General features: G+C 32.9%; 2 protein-coding genes across 2 annotated transcripts in view; both read left to right on the forward strand.

The window, feature by feature from the left end:
* Positions 1 to 19,634, forward strand: part of LOC140039194 (lipid droplet-associated hydrolase-like) — a 251,811-nt gene that overhangs the window by 70,698 nt on the left and 161,479 nt on the right. The window lies entirely within an intron of this gene.
* Positions 6,579 to 19,634, forward strand: part of LOC140039126 (uncharacterized) — a 39,359-nt gene continuing 26,303 nt past the window's right edge. Inside the window, exon 1 of the mRNA XM_072084783.1 lies at positions 6,579 to 6,748. Within this exon, the coding sequence (XP_071940884.1) occupies positions 6,643 to 6,748 (106 nt within the window). The 5' untranslated portion in view covers positions 6,579 to 6,642. The remainder of the gene's footprint in view (positions 6,749 to 19,634) is intronic.

Below are 19,634 nucleotides of genomic sequence, written 5' to 3' on the forward strand. Positions count from 1 at the left end.
TGACCATGTACGTATGTATGTATACAGCAGCAGTAAATAAACAATGATGTTGACCTTAAAAAGTCTGTTGTCAGAAAGTAGCAATTCAGTGTTTGGTTTATAAATAAGTCTTGAATAGCATTCTCCTACTACAACTCAATTAGAATATAGGCCTAGGCCTAGTATCGTAAGCCTGGATAGTATACTCGATAAGCACAGCAGGCGGCGAGAGTTGGGCCTACCTATAGCCTAGGCCCTCCTCGACCTCGTCGTGTTCGAAAAAGTGACAAGCATGTTTACGCTATAAAATACAGTTAGAAGACTTGTCAGCCAAGTTTAAAGACATGGTTGTCTACAATGAAATATATTATAACTGTCACTTAACTTCAAATACAAGAACAGGCTTTTTGCAAAGTTAAATGAGCAAACATTACTAGGCTAGGCCTAGGCAGGTTGATTTGTGTATTATCTCTGTCTATCCACATTTGAAATGATGCACGTTTTCGTTTTTTTCGGAGTCGCGGGGGCGATGGATATCCAACAACAATGGCTCAATATTGAGGGCGTGATTTACATTTTGCTGCTTTCAGGTATTAGTGGATATTATAACGTACTAAACTGTAGGCCTAAACATTGGAAATGCACAAAATAAGGCAAGTAAAATCATTCTCATGATTAAGACGATGAATATACATTTATTTTTCATTAAAAATCTCTATATCGTGTCATAATGCTCTTTAATTGCAACAAACTGGTACGCAGACCTAATAGGCCTAATCATTTAAAAACACGCGGCATTATTATTTAAGTTCGTTAGTTATGTATTAGTAATGTATGAATCGTTAAAAACGTCACTCATAATAATATGTGCCATCGCGTTTTGAATGAATTGCTTCATTCGATTGTTTTTCAGACAGCACTGAATTACAGGGCCATTCAAATAACGATTGATAATTAAATTTGAAGTCCTGTTACTGTTACCAGCAGACCGAAAGTACTTACGATGGCACAAATGCTTGACGGCTCAACACGGCCACATCACACACGGTAAAATAAATATATCCAGAGATATAATGTGAATTGGTACAAAGAGTATTTTTTCTTTTCTCTTTTGTGGCGTAAAGACCACTTTTATTCACATTCATATTATTTTGTGTAATTATGTATATGTGGGTTTTAAATGTTATGTTATATTGTATTTTTATTGATATTTGTAAACAGAGATAATAATACTTCAGTAATGTGACGTAGGCCTACGTGGACGATGAACTGATGACTGAAAAAATCTACGCTTCTCCTAGTTCCGTCCCTCTGGTATATGGTGCATTTCACTATACATGAATTATCTTTATGTTCAAGGGCTTACATACAAAAACGTATCAAAACATATGTTCGTATATTTAGGCCTATCCATGGTTTATGAGCGCGTGCCACCGATGTATGTCATTTTCAGGCGGCAAGATGGCATAGATGATCACATGATGTCATTCCACATGTCTGGAACCATGTTTGTTCACACCATTCTTTTCTATATTTTTAGCACGCATGTTTGATGACTGTACAGTGATTGTTGTTCAATGGAAAGACCCGGATCAATATTAATGTTGATATTGATTGTGAAACATCTCGGTCATGTTACAGCATTGGTATAAAAGTACTTTGATGTACAATGACGTCATTACCACATCACTGTTGTGAACAACCATCAGTTCTGTCATAGATTGTTCGTTCATGGTTGACTAAAATATATGTATGGTGGTTCTGTACACAAGCAACTCACCACTGCTGACATAAGCCTTTGGTCATACTGACGTGTCTTCGTAGCAGTGTTTAATATTTAAAAACTGTTTTTGATTTGTATCATCATTGTCATGATCATGATGAGCATCATCAAGATGTTGCTTTTCATCTGGTGGTACTTCAGTGTAAGAACCTCGTTTTTTTCGTCTTTTTTTCTTTTGTCGTTTTATGATCACTCTAATTATTAGGCCTATGCCTAATACAAGAAATACAGATAATAATGGCACTAAAATCCATGCAACTGTATTGCTGTCGTTGGTGGAGGTTTCTGGGGGAACAGGCGACGGCATGTACCACTCTGGTAAAATGACATTATATACCGGCGGCGGTGAAGTACATCGACATACCTTTCGTTCATACAATCCATAACCTGTATCAAAGCATGTTTTCAGCTTGGACATGACTAACAAACGCCGCCGCGATGATTAAAGTCCACACCATCAGCACCAGTACTCCATGATCAGAACCAATAATATTGTCCTTCAACTATACAATGAGTCCTACATGATTTTCACCGAAGCCTTCTTTCTCGAAATGACAAAAAGCCATTCTAATTCTAAATAACGTTGTTCATGTACAAACGTTTCACACATGAAATACGTAATATAATAGATATCGTGTAGGCCTAGTACGTATTCTTATTAATACTGTTCACACAACAAATGTATTGATTTAAAAAATACGCATGCGCAATTAGCTGATTAGCTGGTATACCAGTTGTTAACAATAGACTAACATGTTACGTGTGACAGCCTATTTTTGATAATGTTTTCTTTACATACATTGGTTTTAAAAATGATTTAAACAAATTATTAACCCCAGCAGCAGGATTTTAACAATGTAAAGCTAATACCTAAAGCTAAAAAAAGTATCTTTCAACATGCTCCGAGTCCGTGGATATATTTTGCCAAGTACTTCACTCAGTTTCTGATTGCTTTCATTATAAGATTGGCGCGTGTTATCAATGCGATTCAAAGCTCTGTCATGATAATGTCACTACCATATTTGAGCATATCGCTACATATTTGGGCACATTTTTGTCAAACTGGTTTTATAGTGTGGACAGAGCTTTACGTCATTAACAAGGAACATTCAAATAACATTCAAATATTTAATAAAGTAAATACAGTGGCCGTATTCACCTTTACTTAGACTAAGAAACACTTAATTAGAAAAATTAATATATCCTATTCTATATGAATACAATTTAAGTGAATTACAGTACTTAAATATTATTAAGTTAAGTGAAATCCTAATATCTAAGGGAAATACCTCACTTAAGTGTGATTGGTGAATACGGCCAATTTTTGCGCTCGGTGAGAACCTTTACGGTGGGTTTAGGCTGATATGAGCTACGGTCATATTAGAATAAAAAGTGCAGTTAGATGATTCTTTTAAAGATATGAATGTTGCTTTTAACTTAAGCCTGGTTTCCATAAAATCGCTACACGACAGAGCGTAGCGATTCTATGGAAACGCTAGAGTTTTATCGGGGATCTAGTACGCGTATACGATTCATCGCCGACAAAATCGGCAAAGTTGAACATGGTTGAACTTTGCCGATTTGACTGCGATGAATCGGGGAGCCTTCCCGATCGATTGCGTCGGCGACATCTGCGCGTGTAGCGATTTTAATGGAAACGCTGTAGCGATTTTAATGGAAACCAGGCTTTATGGAAAGTATGGCCTATGTTTATGTTTCAATAGATTAGATACATTTTATAAATAAATTATGGTCCCACACCTCTTGGCACCCAATCATTAATTGTCACATTGTTAAACAATGATATTTTCCCTCGTTTGTTTCACGGCAAAATGTTCCTGTGACTGTGGCAAGGGAAGGGGGTGCCTACTATAGTTCTCGTGAGTTATCACTCAGTTAAAATTCTTAATACGATTTTTCACGCTGCTGCTCTAGCCCGCTACGTCCCATTAGGACTACTCAATCAGAAGCTAAAGCAAGCAGCAGTTATAGTTCTAAGGACAGACAGTTTTGTGAAAATGGAAACTCCACTATGATTTATTGATTCCAGCTGCTACAGTAGACCCAAAAAACGTCTGGAAAAGAGTCTATTAGGACATGTCATGCTAAAATTACAAATCCCTAAGCATTTCTGGTATATTCACTGTCAGATATTCATTGAATTATTATCGAAACAGTCCATTAAAGTTTGTGTTTGTAATAGGATACTTCACAATTGAAATATCTAAGGTGATGAAGTGACCCCCAGATTTGACCTTAGCAATAAAATTAACTAAAGTGACAGAAATTGAGTATTCACTTCTGTAACAAAAAAATAATATTTATTCACATATAAAAAAAGAAAAGAAACCCCAAAACCATTGTCTGACAGACAATTTAAGTATTTGTTGCTTTAAATTACATTTTTTTCAGGTAAAATAACTATTACAGTATGTGACAATAAAATGACACATTCAAAAACATTTGAAATAAAAAATATTTTTCAATAAGCGAGCAGCGTTTTTTGTAAGAAATATTTCTTGTTTTAATCACATAACACGATTTAGTGATCGGGCGCCCTCTATAGGTGAAATTTCTTGCTAACTTCAATCATTGCTGCCGTATATTATTGGGACTAATAACAGTTAAACCCGATTTTTATTTATAAAGTTCCTACCTGTTGTACCTATACAATAAAATATTTTTCTTTTGTTTAATTTGAAAATGAAAAGTACTCTTGTTAAATAGTTTGAATAGGAAGAAAACATATGTAACCGTAACTTAAATTCTTTTTAAACCCCTCATCTGACGCTGCAGCCGCTAGTTTTCTTTTTGTCTGGAGAACTATTTTAAAATAAAGCATACCTTACCTAAATTGCATTCTTCTGCCCTTCACCGTGGCTTTTCACCTCATATGTTTGTTTTGTTTTGGCATAATTTAACTAAATTGATTAAAAAGATCTGTCCACCAAAATATGAACAATAATAATGAATTAAATCGTAGGTAATTTTGTAGTTGTAATAAAATTAATTTTCGCCAATAAAAACAAAACAAAAACATTGATTTTGCTTATAAAAAGACAAAAATGATTACGTATAGTAACCAGAAACATGCGTCTTCCAGCAGAATGGGCTTAATTCTTGTTCAGGCAATAATAAAATCATATGAATTTATTTTTCGATTTCATTTTTCGTCAAATTGAAAATAAAACCTTTAGGCTCTCCTACATTAAAATGACATGAATATATTCAAATAGAAATTGCTTGCTTTTTGTCTTTGGAAATCTTTTGAAAAAAAAAAAGAAATTACTTAAAAATTATTTTTTCAGAAAATATCTTTAAACAAAATTAATTATATAATTCTAAAATATTACAGAAGACAATATTTAATATCTTTGAAATAAATCGAAAGCCTACAACTTCAACTAAATCATTGTTCATTCATCATACCGTAATCTCTACAGGATACTGTATCAAATCAACTAAAATAACATCTCAAATCAAATCGTTAATAAAATATTAGAGCCAGGTGTTTTTCTATTGTGAAAAATTGATAAAAAGGCACGCGAATGACGTGATATGAACACGAACAACATTGCGTTTACTACGTTAAATATCTAACCCGGTGTGCAGGGTGGCCTCACCCCATTTGGAGAGGAAGAATAGTCCTCCCAGTTGGATTGATTGAGGGCCAGGCGTAACCTTCTCGGAGACTGTCTTTAAAACACGTAGCTAGCCACCGTTGGCCGATCTATATCTATCTATCCATCTGAATATTATTTGAAATAAAATATCATTGTCTTCGGTTTATTGATTATCTGTTTATTTTTATATAATCTGGCTCTAAAATTAGGGAAGACAGCATGGTGCTAAAGCCAGGCCTGCCTGAAATAGAGACCGCCTGTAAATCATAAAATATAAATTCTTCGGGGCTGTAGATGATTTTTAGCCTGGACGACCCGACCCATATGTAAAACAACCGGGCATGCAATCCAGATGGAGACAACGACATTAAAATGTTGTAAAAAATGTGTCGCTCTTTACTAAACCACATTTTTAAAGAACGTCCTATTTAAGAACGATGATGTGTCACAAAAGCACAGAGTGTTATATAATAAACGAAAGCATAATAAAAGTTATCATGTTAATAAAACCACCCCGCCCACAACCACCACCACGAAACACAATTACCAGGCTCGATAATAAAAATGATATTTAACGGAGGGGGTGGAGGGAGAGGGGGGGGGGGGGGGTGGCGAATGGTTGAGAGCTTGCTTATATGCGCTATATAAGGAAGAATGAACTATTATCAAAGTCAGCATTTGATATTGTCATTAGGAGGCCTAATTTTCATATTATTCTTAAAAGTGTGAATAGGCCTATATTATATTTTTTTTAAATCCTACAATAAAATTGTAAATTGAATTGGTAATAGGCCTATGTACGTAAAATAGAAAACACAGAAGCGTAATAGTATAACGTTCAGAGTAGAGATTCATGTTCGTCGATTCACAAGAGCAACGTGTTAATAAAAAGTTCTATAAATTTGAATGTGAATAGAAAAGAAGTAGTAAAGCATGCTCGTTTCTTTGTCTCGCCATTTTGACATAAACATTGAATGATTGCGAAGTAATGATTTATAAGTCATTGAATTAAACTCAGCTTTTGTTTATATTATCCGTGTTTCCTAGTATCTACCAAATAGCTGTAAAACAAAGGCTAATTAAAACTACAGCAATGTGCGCGTGCGTATCTAAATCAATGACGTCACTATGCTAAATTCGGTAGCAGACTATCTTTTTTTAGTACGAACTTTGATTATGGCAAAGATGAGGAAACATAGAGATACAAAGTTGCTGTGATGTTTTTACTGTTTTGTTGTGGTTTTATGTGTCGTAATAATGCCAAGATCTTTCATGATAAAACAGCTCAAGCCAGGGCTGGAAACAGAAGAAGCCGACCTTGAAGAAAAGATTTTATCTGGGCTAGAAACAACAACTGAAACAGGTAGGGTAGCGTAGTGATGGGGAACTGTAGAGAAAGTCATGCTTCGCGTATAATATCTGCTGCCCGCGTGTTGGCCGCCTGTGAGAGGGTCACCACACGGATGGAATCGCTGGTAACTTTGTATCGAGTTGTTTTTATAATTTGTCGGTTCAAAGTCTGAAATAATTAGAAATATGACATGTTTGGTTATTGATAATATTGTGGTTAGATCATGGAGGTATAATACCTCAATGGTTAGATAGATCTAATTTGTGTGTCTTTAATTTTTTTTAAATAAAATGTGACTAGTAATAAGTAATACTAATGCATATCACAACAACTGCTTTCCATTCAGTGTTTATAATATTAAATCCATTCATTTTTTTTTCATCTTTTTCATTGCTCTTTTATCTTCATTGCCTATAAATAATTAAATTCTTTCCAATATTCATTTCATTCAGGTAATTGCCTCTGTGTACACTACAAAACTTTATTTGACAAATGATGTGCCCATATATGGACATGATGATGTCATATCACTACCATTTTTTATCACATCACACTTTTTTGTCAAACTAGTTTGATAGTGTAGACAGAGCTTTATATTTGCCGACCTTGTACAAATTTATTTACCAAAATCTTGTGAATATATATTTAACATTATATTATCTTACTATTGAGTCATTCAATATTAATGTTTAAAATATAAATGTTATTATGTGACACATTTTTTGTGGAGGAGGAAGGTGCATCCAACTTTAACTACTACAGTGGTATCACAACATGTATATACAGTGTTATCTATTCACCATAAATAAAAATGTATCCATAAAGATTAGTAAATTTGTTACAACCTTTTGTCAGTAGTACAAACCATCCCCCTCTACATTCTCAAGATTTGTTGCTCTTCAATACTGTTTTAATTTCAAACAAATTATATTTTGCATCTGCAGATTCTAATCAATAGTTGGTTCCTTTTCAATAGTGTTTTAATATAAAAACAATTGTAATATTATTTACTTGTAAACAGATAGTATATTTTACATAGTAGATTTTTGCAGCCAATGAATAAAACGACAGATACAAATTGAGCAACCGGAGTTAACACTGAGCACTGCGTACTTCTAATCAATTACTAATGGTCGTTTGAAATGCATTTGCTCGAAAAAAATCCCATACAAAAATTTAGGTCATAGATAATCTTTCCCATGTGACTCATTTTAACTGCAATTTTGAAAATTTTAATTTTCAACTAAAACTTGCTGATTTTGTTAAGTAAAACTGGTGATTTAAACAGAAAAAAAATAAATGTGAACTTGAACAGAAAAAAAAACCATTACTAATTGCAGAGTCTGTTTTTGTATTTGAAGAGATTTTTTTAAGAGATATATTATTATGATATTTTCACAAAGGACAAATAATGATTAATTAATTATTAACAGTACCCTATTATGGTATGTTTACATTGCTGTTAATATTTTACTTGTAGGTGTATGATTAGTAAATGTGTAAAATCAATTTTACCGTGTATATTTTTAATGTTAATTTTTTTTTTCATAACTACTTTTAATTTAAAAGGCCTTTCTATACTACATTTTGATGAATTTCCATAAGAAACTGTCAGTCAAATCTGAATCTATATCTACAGTAGTTTCCTTATTAAAATTATTTTTGAGTGGAGTGAAGAAAAAACTGTAAATGTTAAATGTAAACAGTAAAAATCTTGATATTCTGAGTTGTTTTTTTAAATTTTAAGGCTTTTAGACACATTTCCAAGGATTACCAATAGTAAACCAATCAATGTCCTATCAGATAGTTGGTAATCCCCTGATATGGGGCTTTTTTTGTGAACCAGTTCACTGAGAGGTAATCCCCTACTTGTCTTGAATGATGGACTGGGTTCATGTACACTGCCAGACCTCTAGTTTATAGTTGTTATCCAAGAAGACTTGTTCCACCACCAGAACTTGGGGCAAGTCTTGCCGATACTGTTGGCTCTTTAATTAACCTTGTCTAATGTTAAATTATGAAACATATCAGTAGTGAAATCATCCTTTATTTCAAATAAAAAACATAAGAATGTAAAAAACATCCCAAGGTCACTGTTTGGAGACAAATGCCAAATACAAATACAAAACACTAATAATATATCAAGTCAAGTCAAGTATCATTTATTATCATTTGTTTTAGGAAAAACATAGAAATTCTGTTTGCTCTATATAAGATTAAAGTAATATCAAATGTACCTCTGAAACGTATCAGAGTGTTATCAAGGTACATCCACATGGAGTGGAGTTGTGGCTTGGTGGTTATAATGCTTGGCTACCACTACAAGGGTCCTGGGTTAAAATCCCGTCACATGTCAGGATTTTTTCTAAGGACCAAATTACTCCACTCCCAAAGACTTGTAATAAGACTTTGTTTATGTAGAGCATCTTGTGTATGTTTGTCTTGTGAACCTCTGAGGGTCCCTCAGCTGGATGGATCACCCTCATTTTCTCCTATTTTATATAACCTCCATTGGCTACCTATTGACTCACGTATAAAATATAAGATCCTTTTACTAATATTTAAAGCGCTACTTCTTAAACAACCTACTTATCTCCTTGATGTTCTTCCCTCCTACTGGACTGCTACACCCCTCTTGCTTGTCTTTGTTCGGCTGATCAAAACCTACTACTTGTTCCTAGAATTAACACCAAATCTTATGGACAAGATGTTCTCTGCTGCTTCTCTTTGGAATTCTCTCCCTCGTCATTTTAGTAAATCAAATTGCTATTTTTAAAAAAGAACTTAAAACGCATCTTTTTAACATCCAATATAAGCGCCTTTGATTTTTACTTCGGTTTAGTTGATTCTGGCGCTATACAAATACCTAAATTATTATTATTATTAAATATGGTTAAAAAAAAAATAAAAAAATCAGGATCACTGTATACCGGAGTTAACAAAGAATATAAGAATTAAACACTGAAGTCAGTTAACCATACAGAATATATCTATGTTGTAACTTAAGTTCAGATCAGCTTCGTTTATGCACGCTTAACTTGTGATTGGTAAAAAAAAATAGGAATAAGTAGTGCTTGTTGAAATTTAAATTGAATGAAAAAAGGGCTTGATTGCCTAAAGCAAGTTTTGTGATCTGACAATCGTTTATTGGTTGCAATTACTAGTACTTTGCAGGTTCCTGTCCAAATAGTAAAAACCATGTCAAATATATTTTACTGATTTCTACACTAAACATTATTGTTCTTAGGAAATAATGCTCCTACCCTGAATATGTACTATAGAGTTTAGTTTATGATTATATTTTGGTTCTGTACAGTAGGCCAGATTTTAGTTGTTGTTCAACTCTATGATACAAGTAATATGTAAAGGATTATATGAAATTTAAAAGGATTATACTAATAATACTAAAGTATAAAAGTAAAAATGCATTAAAAACCATGTGGTAGGCTGCTACAAGACTATATTTACGCTACACATATGTTTGCTAGGATTGCTAAACAAAAATAATTGAATCATTATTCTGAAGAAATTTCTGAAGACCACATTTAACAATAATTAAAACTGTTACGTCAACAAGTCAAGCAGTGTTTTTTGTAAGAAATATTTCTTGTTTTATATGGTAACTTCACTATCTTCATAGTTTGCTGCATTACCTTGTATATAGTATATAGTCCTTCAGATGGGACATAAAGCTGTAGTATTAAAACAATTATCTATTAAAATATATTATCCAAATTCCTTCACTTGCACTGATGAAGGGCTAGTGTTGCCCGAAAGCTCTGCTAACTTTTCTGGCTGTTTTACTTCTCGTTTTGATTTAGCTTTTTGCTTTTATTTTGTTTCTCAATTGAGATCCAGCCACTGATACCCACAGCATTGTCATTTTTTTCAGTAATTTGCCTTTGGATTTATATTATATATATATTTTTTTTGTTACATCTATTTATTGAATATTGTTATTTGTTATGATATGGACATTGTTCTGAAATAAAAGTGAATTGTGAAAATAGCTGTTAAAATACTATCAACCAGCTATCACAGCAGTACACAGTAGAGTTGATTCACTAGATTTACATAGCTGCTACTGTGTAATAAGCAATCTGATAATACAGTGCTCTATCAGAGCTTAACCCTTGGACCCAGTCAAAGCCATTAGTACCATTAATACAGCCATAATATAATTCATAAATCATAGTCTATATAAAGTGTATAGTATTATATGAAATACAAAATGATTATCAGCACTAAAAATGTAGGCCTTCAAATACACCAATTTCTGATGTTATGTTTTCTATCTATATATTTATTTATTTATTTATTGTACAGTAATCTCATTGTAATGTTTTTTTTTTATTTTGTAAATGGTGGTCTCTTATTTTGACTACCATCCATATATATAAATAATGATTTAAAAAAAAATATATATATCATTTGTGGAAAATCAATAAAAAAACAACAATTTATTTAAGCATTTTGTGACATTAGCTTATGCAAAAAAATGGTATATCAGTTACTAAATAAAACCTATAGTTTTAATTGTAAAAAATCAATTGATTTAGTTGTTCTACTTGTGCTATGAAACTACTTTAGGCCTACCGATTATCAACTGAAAAGAGACAGAACCCAGGGGTTGAAATAAGGGACATTTTAAAAGCCAATGAACACAAGTCCCATGACAGTGTCAAATTTGTCTTATAAGGAAGTCGTTTGATCCTTGGAAATAATCTTCCAATTAGGAGGGCTGAAGATGATCGCAAAATATTAGCGGCATCATTTGATTCAAGCGTCCACTCTGCGTACTTGCTTACTCAAAATCTTGTAAGTTTACTTAAGTAGGATATTGGTTCAATACCCTGGTTCCACAGGGAGGTATTTGAATTCATTTAGTATAATCCTGAATATTAAGGTTATTATGTTTTAAAAAAGTTGCGGTAATGTTGGCTATTACAAGTTAGTTTGCATCTTTTGTCCTGAACTAGGACACTTTTGGAAGAAATTATTTTCAGATACGCTTTAATAACCTTAGTTTTTGGATTGGAAACTTTGCAAGCTAAAGTTGGATTGGTAAAGAGGGTTTGTTATTCAACCTTCTAGCCTAAAAGTTTCAACAAAGAAGGTTAAAGTTCAGCCATCATAGCAGATCCTTTAATATTTGATGGTACTGTATATATTATTCCACATTTTTTTTCTTGTGATAAACTTGTAATATAGGCCAAATTAACAAAGAAGGTATGCATCCCACATTCAATTGTTCCTTTTGTTATACTTTCTTTATTAAAACACCCGGTTTTATTAACTGATATTTTTATATTGATCTGTATATTTTTATTATATCTTTTGTATATGTTTTAATTGAAGAAATGTATTTTTATTACAGTCACTTGTTGACCTAAATCTTGTATGTATTAACTTACTATTAACCTCCTTATATTAAAGGTCTTACATAAAACATAGAAACAACTTGTAACTATGTCTTCATAAAAATTTATACAAAGAAATTTTGTTTTAAATTTCGATTTAAAAAGATACATAGGCCTACAGTACATCAGACAACAAAAATGGCAAATATTGTAAGAAATATGCAGTAACGTCAGTCATCAACAGGCGTAGATTTAGGCAGGGGCCAAACAGGCTTTAACCCCATCCCCGCTAAAATTTAAAATAAATTTTTTTATTTTTCTGCAACTTAATGGATTGTTTTTATCATTTATGAAATATTTAGCGCCCCCCCCCCCCCCTAATCTATAATGCTGGATCCACCTCACCTCAATGATAATAGCATTAATCTGTTCCATCAAAACTGAACACTAACACAAAACAGTGTTAGGGTTGACAGTATAGTATATATCATTATAATATACAGTACTACTAGACTGTACATGGATTTTCATACTTTTTTTTGACTAGAGCCCTCTATATATATTCTACTTTTGAAAGTTCATTATTAGTATTACAGTATATCCTTATCATTGATCTACTGTTATTAATGTAATTGTCAAAAGAAGTGCATAGAAGTACTCTGGTCTATTCTAGTTTGATAAAATTTAAAATTCTTTAAAATAAAATCAGACTTTAAATAGGCCATTTTGCAATTTTAATAGAGTTATTCACTTCTGTAGAAACAAAAATTATTATTCACATATTTAAAAAAAAATTTTTTTTAGGGGAAAATATATCTTTAATTAATTATAAATTTGAAATATTGATATATATTTGCAAATGATTGAGTGGCATTGTTAAATCATAACTCAAGTTATCAGATCATTTTGTGGCAATCATCACGGGTCCAACATATATTGGTCTCTCAGCAGTGTGGCCTAAAAACATGGTTGCAGGCCATCAGGGACCGTTGGTGTTAATTCTCTTTGCGTTTTTAAGCCTCATGAGAGTATTTGGTTGAGAGGTGGCCCAAATCAGCTGTCTACACTTGAAAATTAAACGTTGAACTTTCAGCCTAGCATGCTTTTATATTAAAGAAAATGGTTATAAAATATAAGATAGAGGGAATTTAAATTCAGTGGTTTACTGTACAGAACATGAAGAGGAAAAAAATATGTTTTAGGTTTTAGGCTCTGTCTAAAAACACTAACAAATGTTATGTGTCAAAAAAATGTGATGTGCCCATATAGACATGGTGATGTCATATCACTACAATATGTGGGCATATCACTACCATATTTGGGCACATCACACTTTTTTTAAAAACTAGTTTGGTATTGTAGACAGAGCTTGAGGGTCCCTACATGGCACTCATCTGTCCATGACATGGGCTAGAGTGGACCACCAGAACACTGAAGTAACCCTACTCTTTTGAATGAACCTTTGAAGCTGATCCAAGAAGGCTTGTTCTATATGGTTGAGGAAAGAATCTTTGAACTCATGTAAATGTCGTGGCTATAGGTTGTGGTGCCCCTGCACTGGGCCACCCAGGTTTTCTACCATTGCAGGTCCTAGCCGTATGCCAATGTAACTGGAGTAGGACTACAATAATGAAAAAGCAAATGTTTGATCAGATTATTGGAAATAAGTTGATAAAGAGATTATAAATAAACTAACAAGCTTCTGTTGATATTCCTGGCACCATACAAGCCCTTTGAGATAATCTCACCCCCTTTGAGATAATCTCGCCGCATCAATTCGCAAGTCATTTACATGTGGACATAACGCGATAAGTATGATTTACCCTCCTTATCATGCTTCGTAAATGAGATGATATTTTGTTTTACACTTCATGTGAACGAAAATGAGCACATTTATTGCTAAGGACGTATTGATAAAGTTCAGTCTTATCCTGTTTATTTTGAATTCTTCAGTGTGAATTTATATTTAGTCTTTGTGTACGCGCATAAAGTAGCTACTTGATAGATAGTGTAGGCCTACTGTATTTTTTAGTATTTTTTATCAATCAAAAGTTACATAGAACTACAGTAGTAATACAGTAGGTTTTATTCTGAATAAATGTCAAATGCTACATATCATAATTGCAATCAACTGTAAGGCTCTGTCTACACTAGAAGCAAACTTTATTATCAAAAAAATGTGATGTGCCCATATATGGACATGATGATGTCATATTTGGGCATATTACTACTATATTTGGGGACATCGCATTTTTTTTGTCAAAATAGTTTGATTGTAAGCAGAGCTTTATGTTAATTTCATGCAATGTATTTTGGAAACTGCAGTAAGGTAGGATAAGGAGTGGTACAGGAAACCCTTATGATGAGGATGTACAGTATATTGGGATGGGTTAGCTAATGACAATTTCTGACATCCCTCTAACATCAATAAACCTACCTGTTTACAATATAGTGGAATCCGGCAACACAAAATGACTGTCTGTTACACTGCATGAATTTGATTAAGAAATACGATGTGTTCGGGAAATGTAGATGTGTTTTCCAGGAAGCCAGTGTCACAAAAATACACTGTTTTGAGGAAGTTTCACCACCTCGTCGCCAATTTTAATTGTGTTTTTATTGTGCTGCGCCAAGTGTGCCATAAATCACATATAGCTGTATCTTTATTGCTGCAGGAGCTAGACACACCTTTGGTACTCATATCAGAGGATGACACTATTTATTACTTTAAATGATATTTTGTGACTTTTTGTTGACAGTGTTTTTTGGACACAGTGAAACTCGCCTTAATTCTGGAATAATCTTATCAAACACGTTTAAAGATGTATTGTCCCCCAAAAACATGAAAAATGAAGACTTTAAATAGTCCATTTTGCAGTTTTAATCGAGTTTATCACTTCTTAAAAAAAAAAAATTATTTTCCCTAATATAAAAAGAGAAAAGAAACTAATTTTAAGCAAAAACCATTCTCTGACAAGTCAGAAAATTTAAATATTTTTTGCTTTAAATTTCTTCAGGTAAATATTTTTTTTTCGATCCAGTTTTTGGTTAAAGTGGATAACTATTGTGGGACACTAAAATGGCATATTCAACAAAAAATTAGAAAAAAAATTAGGTGGACAATGTATCTTTAAATTAACATTAAAAAAAAGAAGAAAAATATTACTTTCTAATTTAAGTTAGCATTTAACCATTTATATTCCTAGCATTACACTAGTACTGTAGTAGCAAAAAATAAAATGTGTCTTGTTTGTATTGCTTAACATTGAATATAATACCATGGTCAAACACATAAAATATGAGTACTACAGTAATCAGTGTTTGTACTGTATATTAAAACAAGCAAAGCATTTGACAATTCAAATATTAGTGTTCAGTAGCTATCACCATAAAACAATCTCTTAAGTTAATATTACCAGTACTCATTCAATAGTTATTGTAGTAATGGTCATAAAACATGTCACCTCATAACCCCACTTGATTGCTAATGGATTTCAAACGTCCAGTTCATTCAAGGCCATACTTGATTTCAGGTGTGGATTTAGCCCCCCCCCCCCCCCCCACCTCCTCCCCCTAACATTTAACAGCCTTTTCTTTTTAAAGTAATAATGACTATACCTATTTTTCTGCAACCCGATATTCATAATATGAAATAGTTAGCCTCTTCCTTCCTTATCTATAATGCTGAATCCTCCCCTGGATAGTTACATATCCTCACTTTGTGGTAGGATGTATTCCCACTTCCCCACTCTTCCATTCCAATCGTCTAACATTTTCAGATGGTCTACGTCACTGGCTTGACCACGCTGGCTTAGCCTCTCCCTTTCAAAAGATGAAAAAGGAAAACAGCCCTTTTTGTTTTAAGGGTAAATAGGACATACCTTATCCTTAGGCAAGATGCTTTACTCTAATTGCTTCAGCCTTTGGATGGGGTGTAAAGCCATTCGTACTGTGTAGTGTATGTTAAAGAACTTAGTACACTATTCTAAAAGAGTATGATCGTCTCCCGTGTGCTGATATGGTAGGCGCTGTGCTGCTGGCTGCCGTGGGTCCATGGAGGGCCTAATCGAATGTCCTCTGTTTCCAGTTAACATAATAAATACATTTTTATTTTTATTTACCATGACTCTCTTCTAAATCTTCCTCCAGATACCATATACCTTTATTAAAACTTTCATTGGAGCGTTTTCACTCTAGAACCTCACAATATTGTTTCTATAAAAATAAAGTGTAGGAAATTTGTTTTAAGGAATAAGGTCTTGAAAAATGTCCGATCAGTAGAAACCTCAGTTATTTTTGCATTTTTGTTTATGACCTCACTGATAATATTAACGAGAGATCTTTAATCTATTAATTGCCAGTTTATGATGTGTAACAATCAAAACTATCATCCTATCTGCAAATTTCTCCCCTAATTATTGATCATATCAACTTGACCATCATAAGCTGAAGAGTATTAAATGTTTTATTATACAATTCAGGATAAATAATCTTTATCTACCATGTTATTTCCCCAAAAAACCACCACCAGTAAGATAATTATCCACCATACACCAATAGGCCTAATTCTTTGAAAGTTTAAACATGGTTTTTAATTATGGCAGGAAATATTTATTCAAAATATTAAAATGTGAATGAATCTGTGGCGATAAAAAGAGCAAGTATTCCTTGATGTTTGACTTTATCAGGTACATTATATTTACAAGTCATAAAAACAACTATCAAATTTGTTTAAAGTGTTATCGACAAGTGGACATCACCGGATTGGTCAAGAGTTGTTGATTTACACAACACCAGATAGTGACCGTTAGATATATTTTTTTCTTGCATTGTGATACTTCCTTAATTACACCATGATTTCATAGAAGTATTATACCATTACAGCAAAGTGAACAGGAATGGGACTCCTCAAAATGACCGCTGTATCTAAATATTATATTAGTATATAATAATTTAAAATATAAATCCACATATTAATATAACATATGTTTAAATCTTCTTCTTCTATTTCAAGGAGCAAACTTCATAGTTGAAGGCTACTGCTCTACTAAGGGTCCCATTGTGACTTCGACAGCCAACTAGGCACCAATACGTCTGTCCACGACAGTGTGTGTGTATGAATGAACTAGTACACAGGGGTAACCCCTACTCATCTCGAAAGATGTACTAGGTTCTTTAAAGTGCACATGAGCCAGATGTACACTTGACCTACGGTTTATAGTCCTTATCTGAGAATTAATAGAAATGTTCTATATGACTGAGTTAATGGGTACAATTATAACTGACGAGGATGGATGCAGCCACACATGCGGTAGTCAGTGGTGGATTTAAAAAATGTTTGCACCATTACCTACCATGTACACAAGGAAGAAACATCACTTATTATTTGCATGCAAGATATGATAGTTTTATAGTATATGATGGTTCTGTAGGCGACTACTGTATACGCCACTCATTATAAAACAAACCATTAACCCATGGTATCAACCATAAACCAATCTGTTATCAATACAACATATAGTCAGTGATTGTATGCTATCAATTTTATGTATATTCTAATGTTGACCTATGACAATTAATAGTTTTGATGAGCCAATGTAAAAATACTACATTGCTTCTAGGACTTACTATTGTTTGTTTAACTACTATGATGGGTAATAAAATCTTAAAAAGCAAAATGTAGTAATTACCCTACTATATTAACCTGCTAACTAGGCACTTTACTTTTTTTACGCCGTAGTGCAAAAGATAGGACACTAATTTTAGTTGAGCACCTACAATTTGCAATTTTTAAGCCCTGGGCCCCCCTATTTCAAAATCTTGGATCAGCCATTGGTAGCTTACTGACAATGTCTCCCTGTGCATATAGCCTGTTCCTTGTTCATCATTGGTTACTCATTGTCGCAATTAATTATTAACAAAATACTATTGGCTATTTATTCTTTTTTTGTGTGTGAAGTAGTGTAATACCGTCATTGTGGGCTTTGCTAAGATTAAGAACATACTAAGAAATTAATCAAATTTGGTAAAAAGGCCCTTTAAATTAATTAAAACTTATTTGAAATTAGTTTGTAATCCACAATATTTGTATGTAAAGTGAAGATTATTGATCAACTAATGACTCTTATAATTAAACCTATCTCACTTTACACTTAAAGATTTTGCCCAATTATTACAAAGTGAATACAGATCTAACCAATCATATAGAAGAGTTAATTAAGATCAACCAATAGCTGTAGTTGTTGAAAATGCTTTTTACATTGCATTGACCTATCAGATGCGTCGTTTGACATGTTATGTAAATGAGGTTTGCCAAGTAGCTTTTCTTGGTGCAATCGATTATGTTACTAACTGCTGTGGTTGCATTGTGCCAGAGTTGAGCTTAAGTAAGTTGACTCACGTAAGACCTACAGTACACAAGCATACATCCAAGAGTGCTTATAAAGAATAGGCGTGTACAAACACCGCTTTGTGAATCAAACAAATGCGCTCCATTCCGAAAATCACAAAGGCCGCCGACTTGTTGATATTGACAATTTTCGATAATGACATGAAATTTTCGACTTGTTTTAATTACCTAAGTTCTCTATGGTTGACTCGGGCTTGCGACATCACTAACAGCGTGTAACCTTTATTCCGAGTTTAAATTATGCTCAATACAGTTGCTTAATATAGGTTCATGCGACGATGATCACATCGCGTGCTATCCACTCCACTCAAAAAGTTTATACAACATTAAGTCTCTACTTTAGATTGCTCTATCCATGTTCTTTCATTTCGCTCAATCATTCTGATATTGTTGCTTCTACGTTTATCTACTACTGTTATTTATCCAATCCAATATTGTTCTAATACTGTACTTTTCCAACAGTGAACAGATAAAGTATTCTGGACATTCGCCAGTTACTCACAAGAGCTTGTAAATTATATTAGAAATACTATACTTTTAAACATGTGGACTTTTTGGAGAGGTTATCCAATAAGTGATTCTTGGTAATCGTTTTGTTTGATTGAATAAAAAAAGATATTTGATTATAAATCAAAAAGTTAAAAAGTAAAACAAGAAATTATATTAATTTTTGACACACTTTACAAGGTTATTGATGACTAGCAAGAGAACAGTTTAAAACATTTAATATAAATAAAACAAAAATTTGATGAAGTGACAATTGGTGTATCTGGGATTTTCCAGATTTTTTTTGCATTGTATTTTTCAAATCGCTGATTCCCCTTTCCTCCTTAGATCCGCATTTATTATCTAATAATTACTTTCATTAGTGATACTGTAGATAGATTTTTTTAAATAGATTTAAAACCATAGAATACTTACTTTCACTAGTGATATATAAAAAATAGATTAAAATACCAAACATTTTGGTTCAAATTGGCTTGCAACCTCTTGTGGACAAAAGGAAAATAAATGTTGATTCAAGTCTAATTTTGTTTTATAATGCACTACAAGTGGCCACTTAGCGAGGAAAGTATCACTTTCCTTTCTCCACATATTCCAATTTTTTTTGCGTCTGGAGATCAGGTCT

Source organism: Antedon mediterranea, chromosome 1 (assembly GCF_964355755.1).
Source record: "Antedon mediterranea chromosome 1, ecAntMedi1.1, whole genome shotgun sequence".
In the NCBI taxonomy this organism is placed as follows: Eukaryota; Metazoa; Echinodermata; class Crinoidea; order Comatulida; family Antedonidae; genus Antedon; species Antedon mediterranea.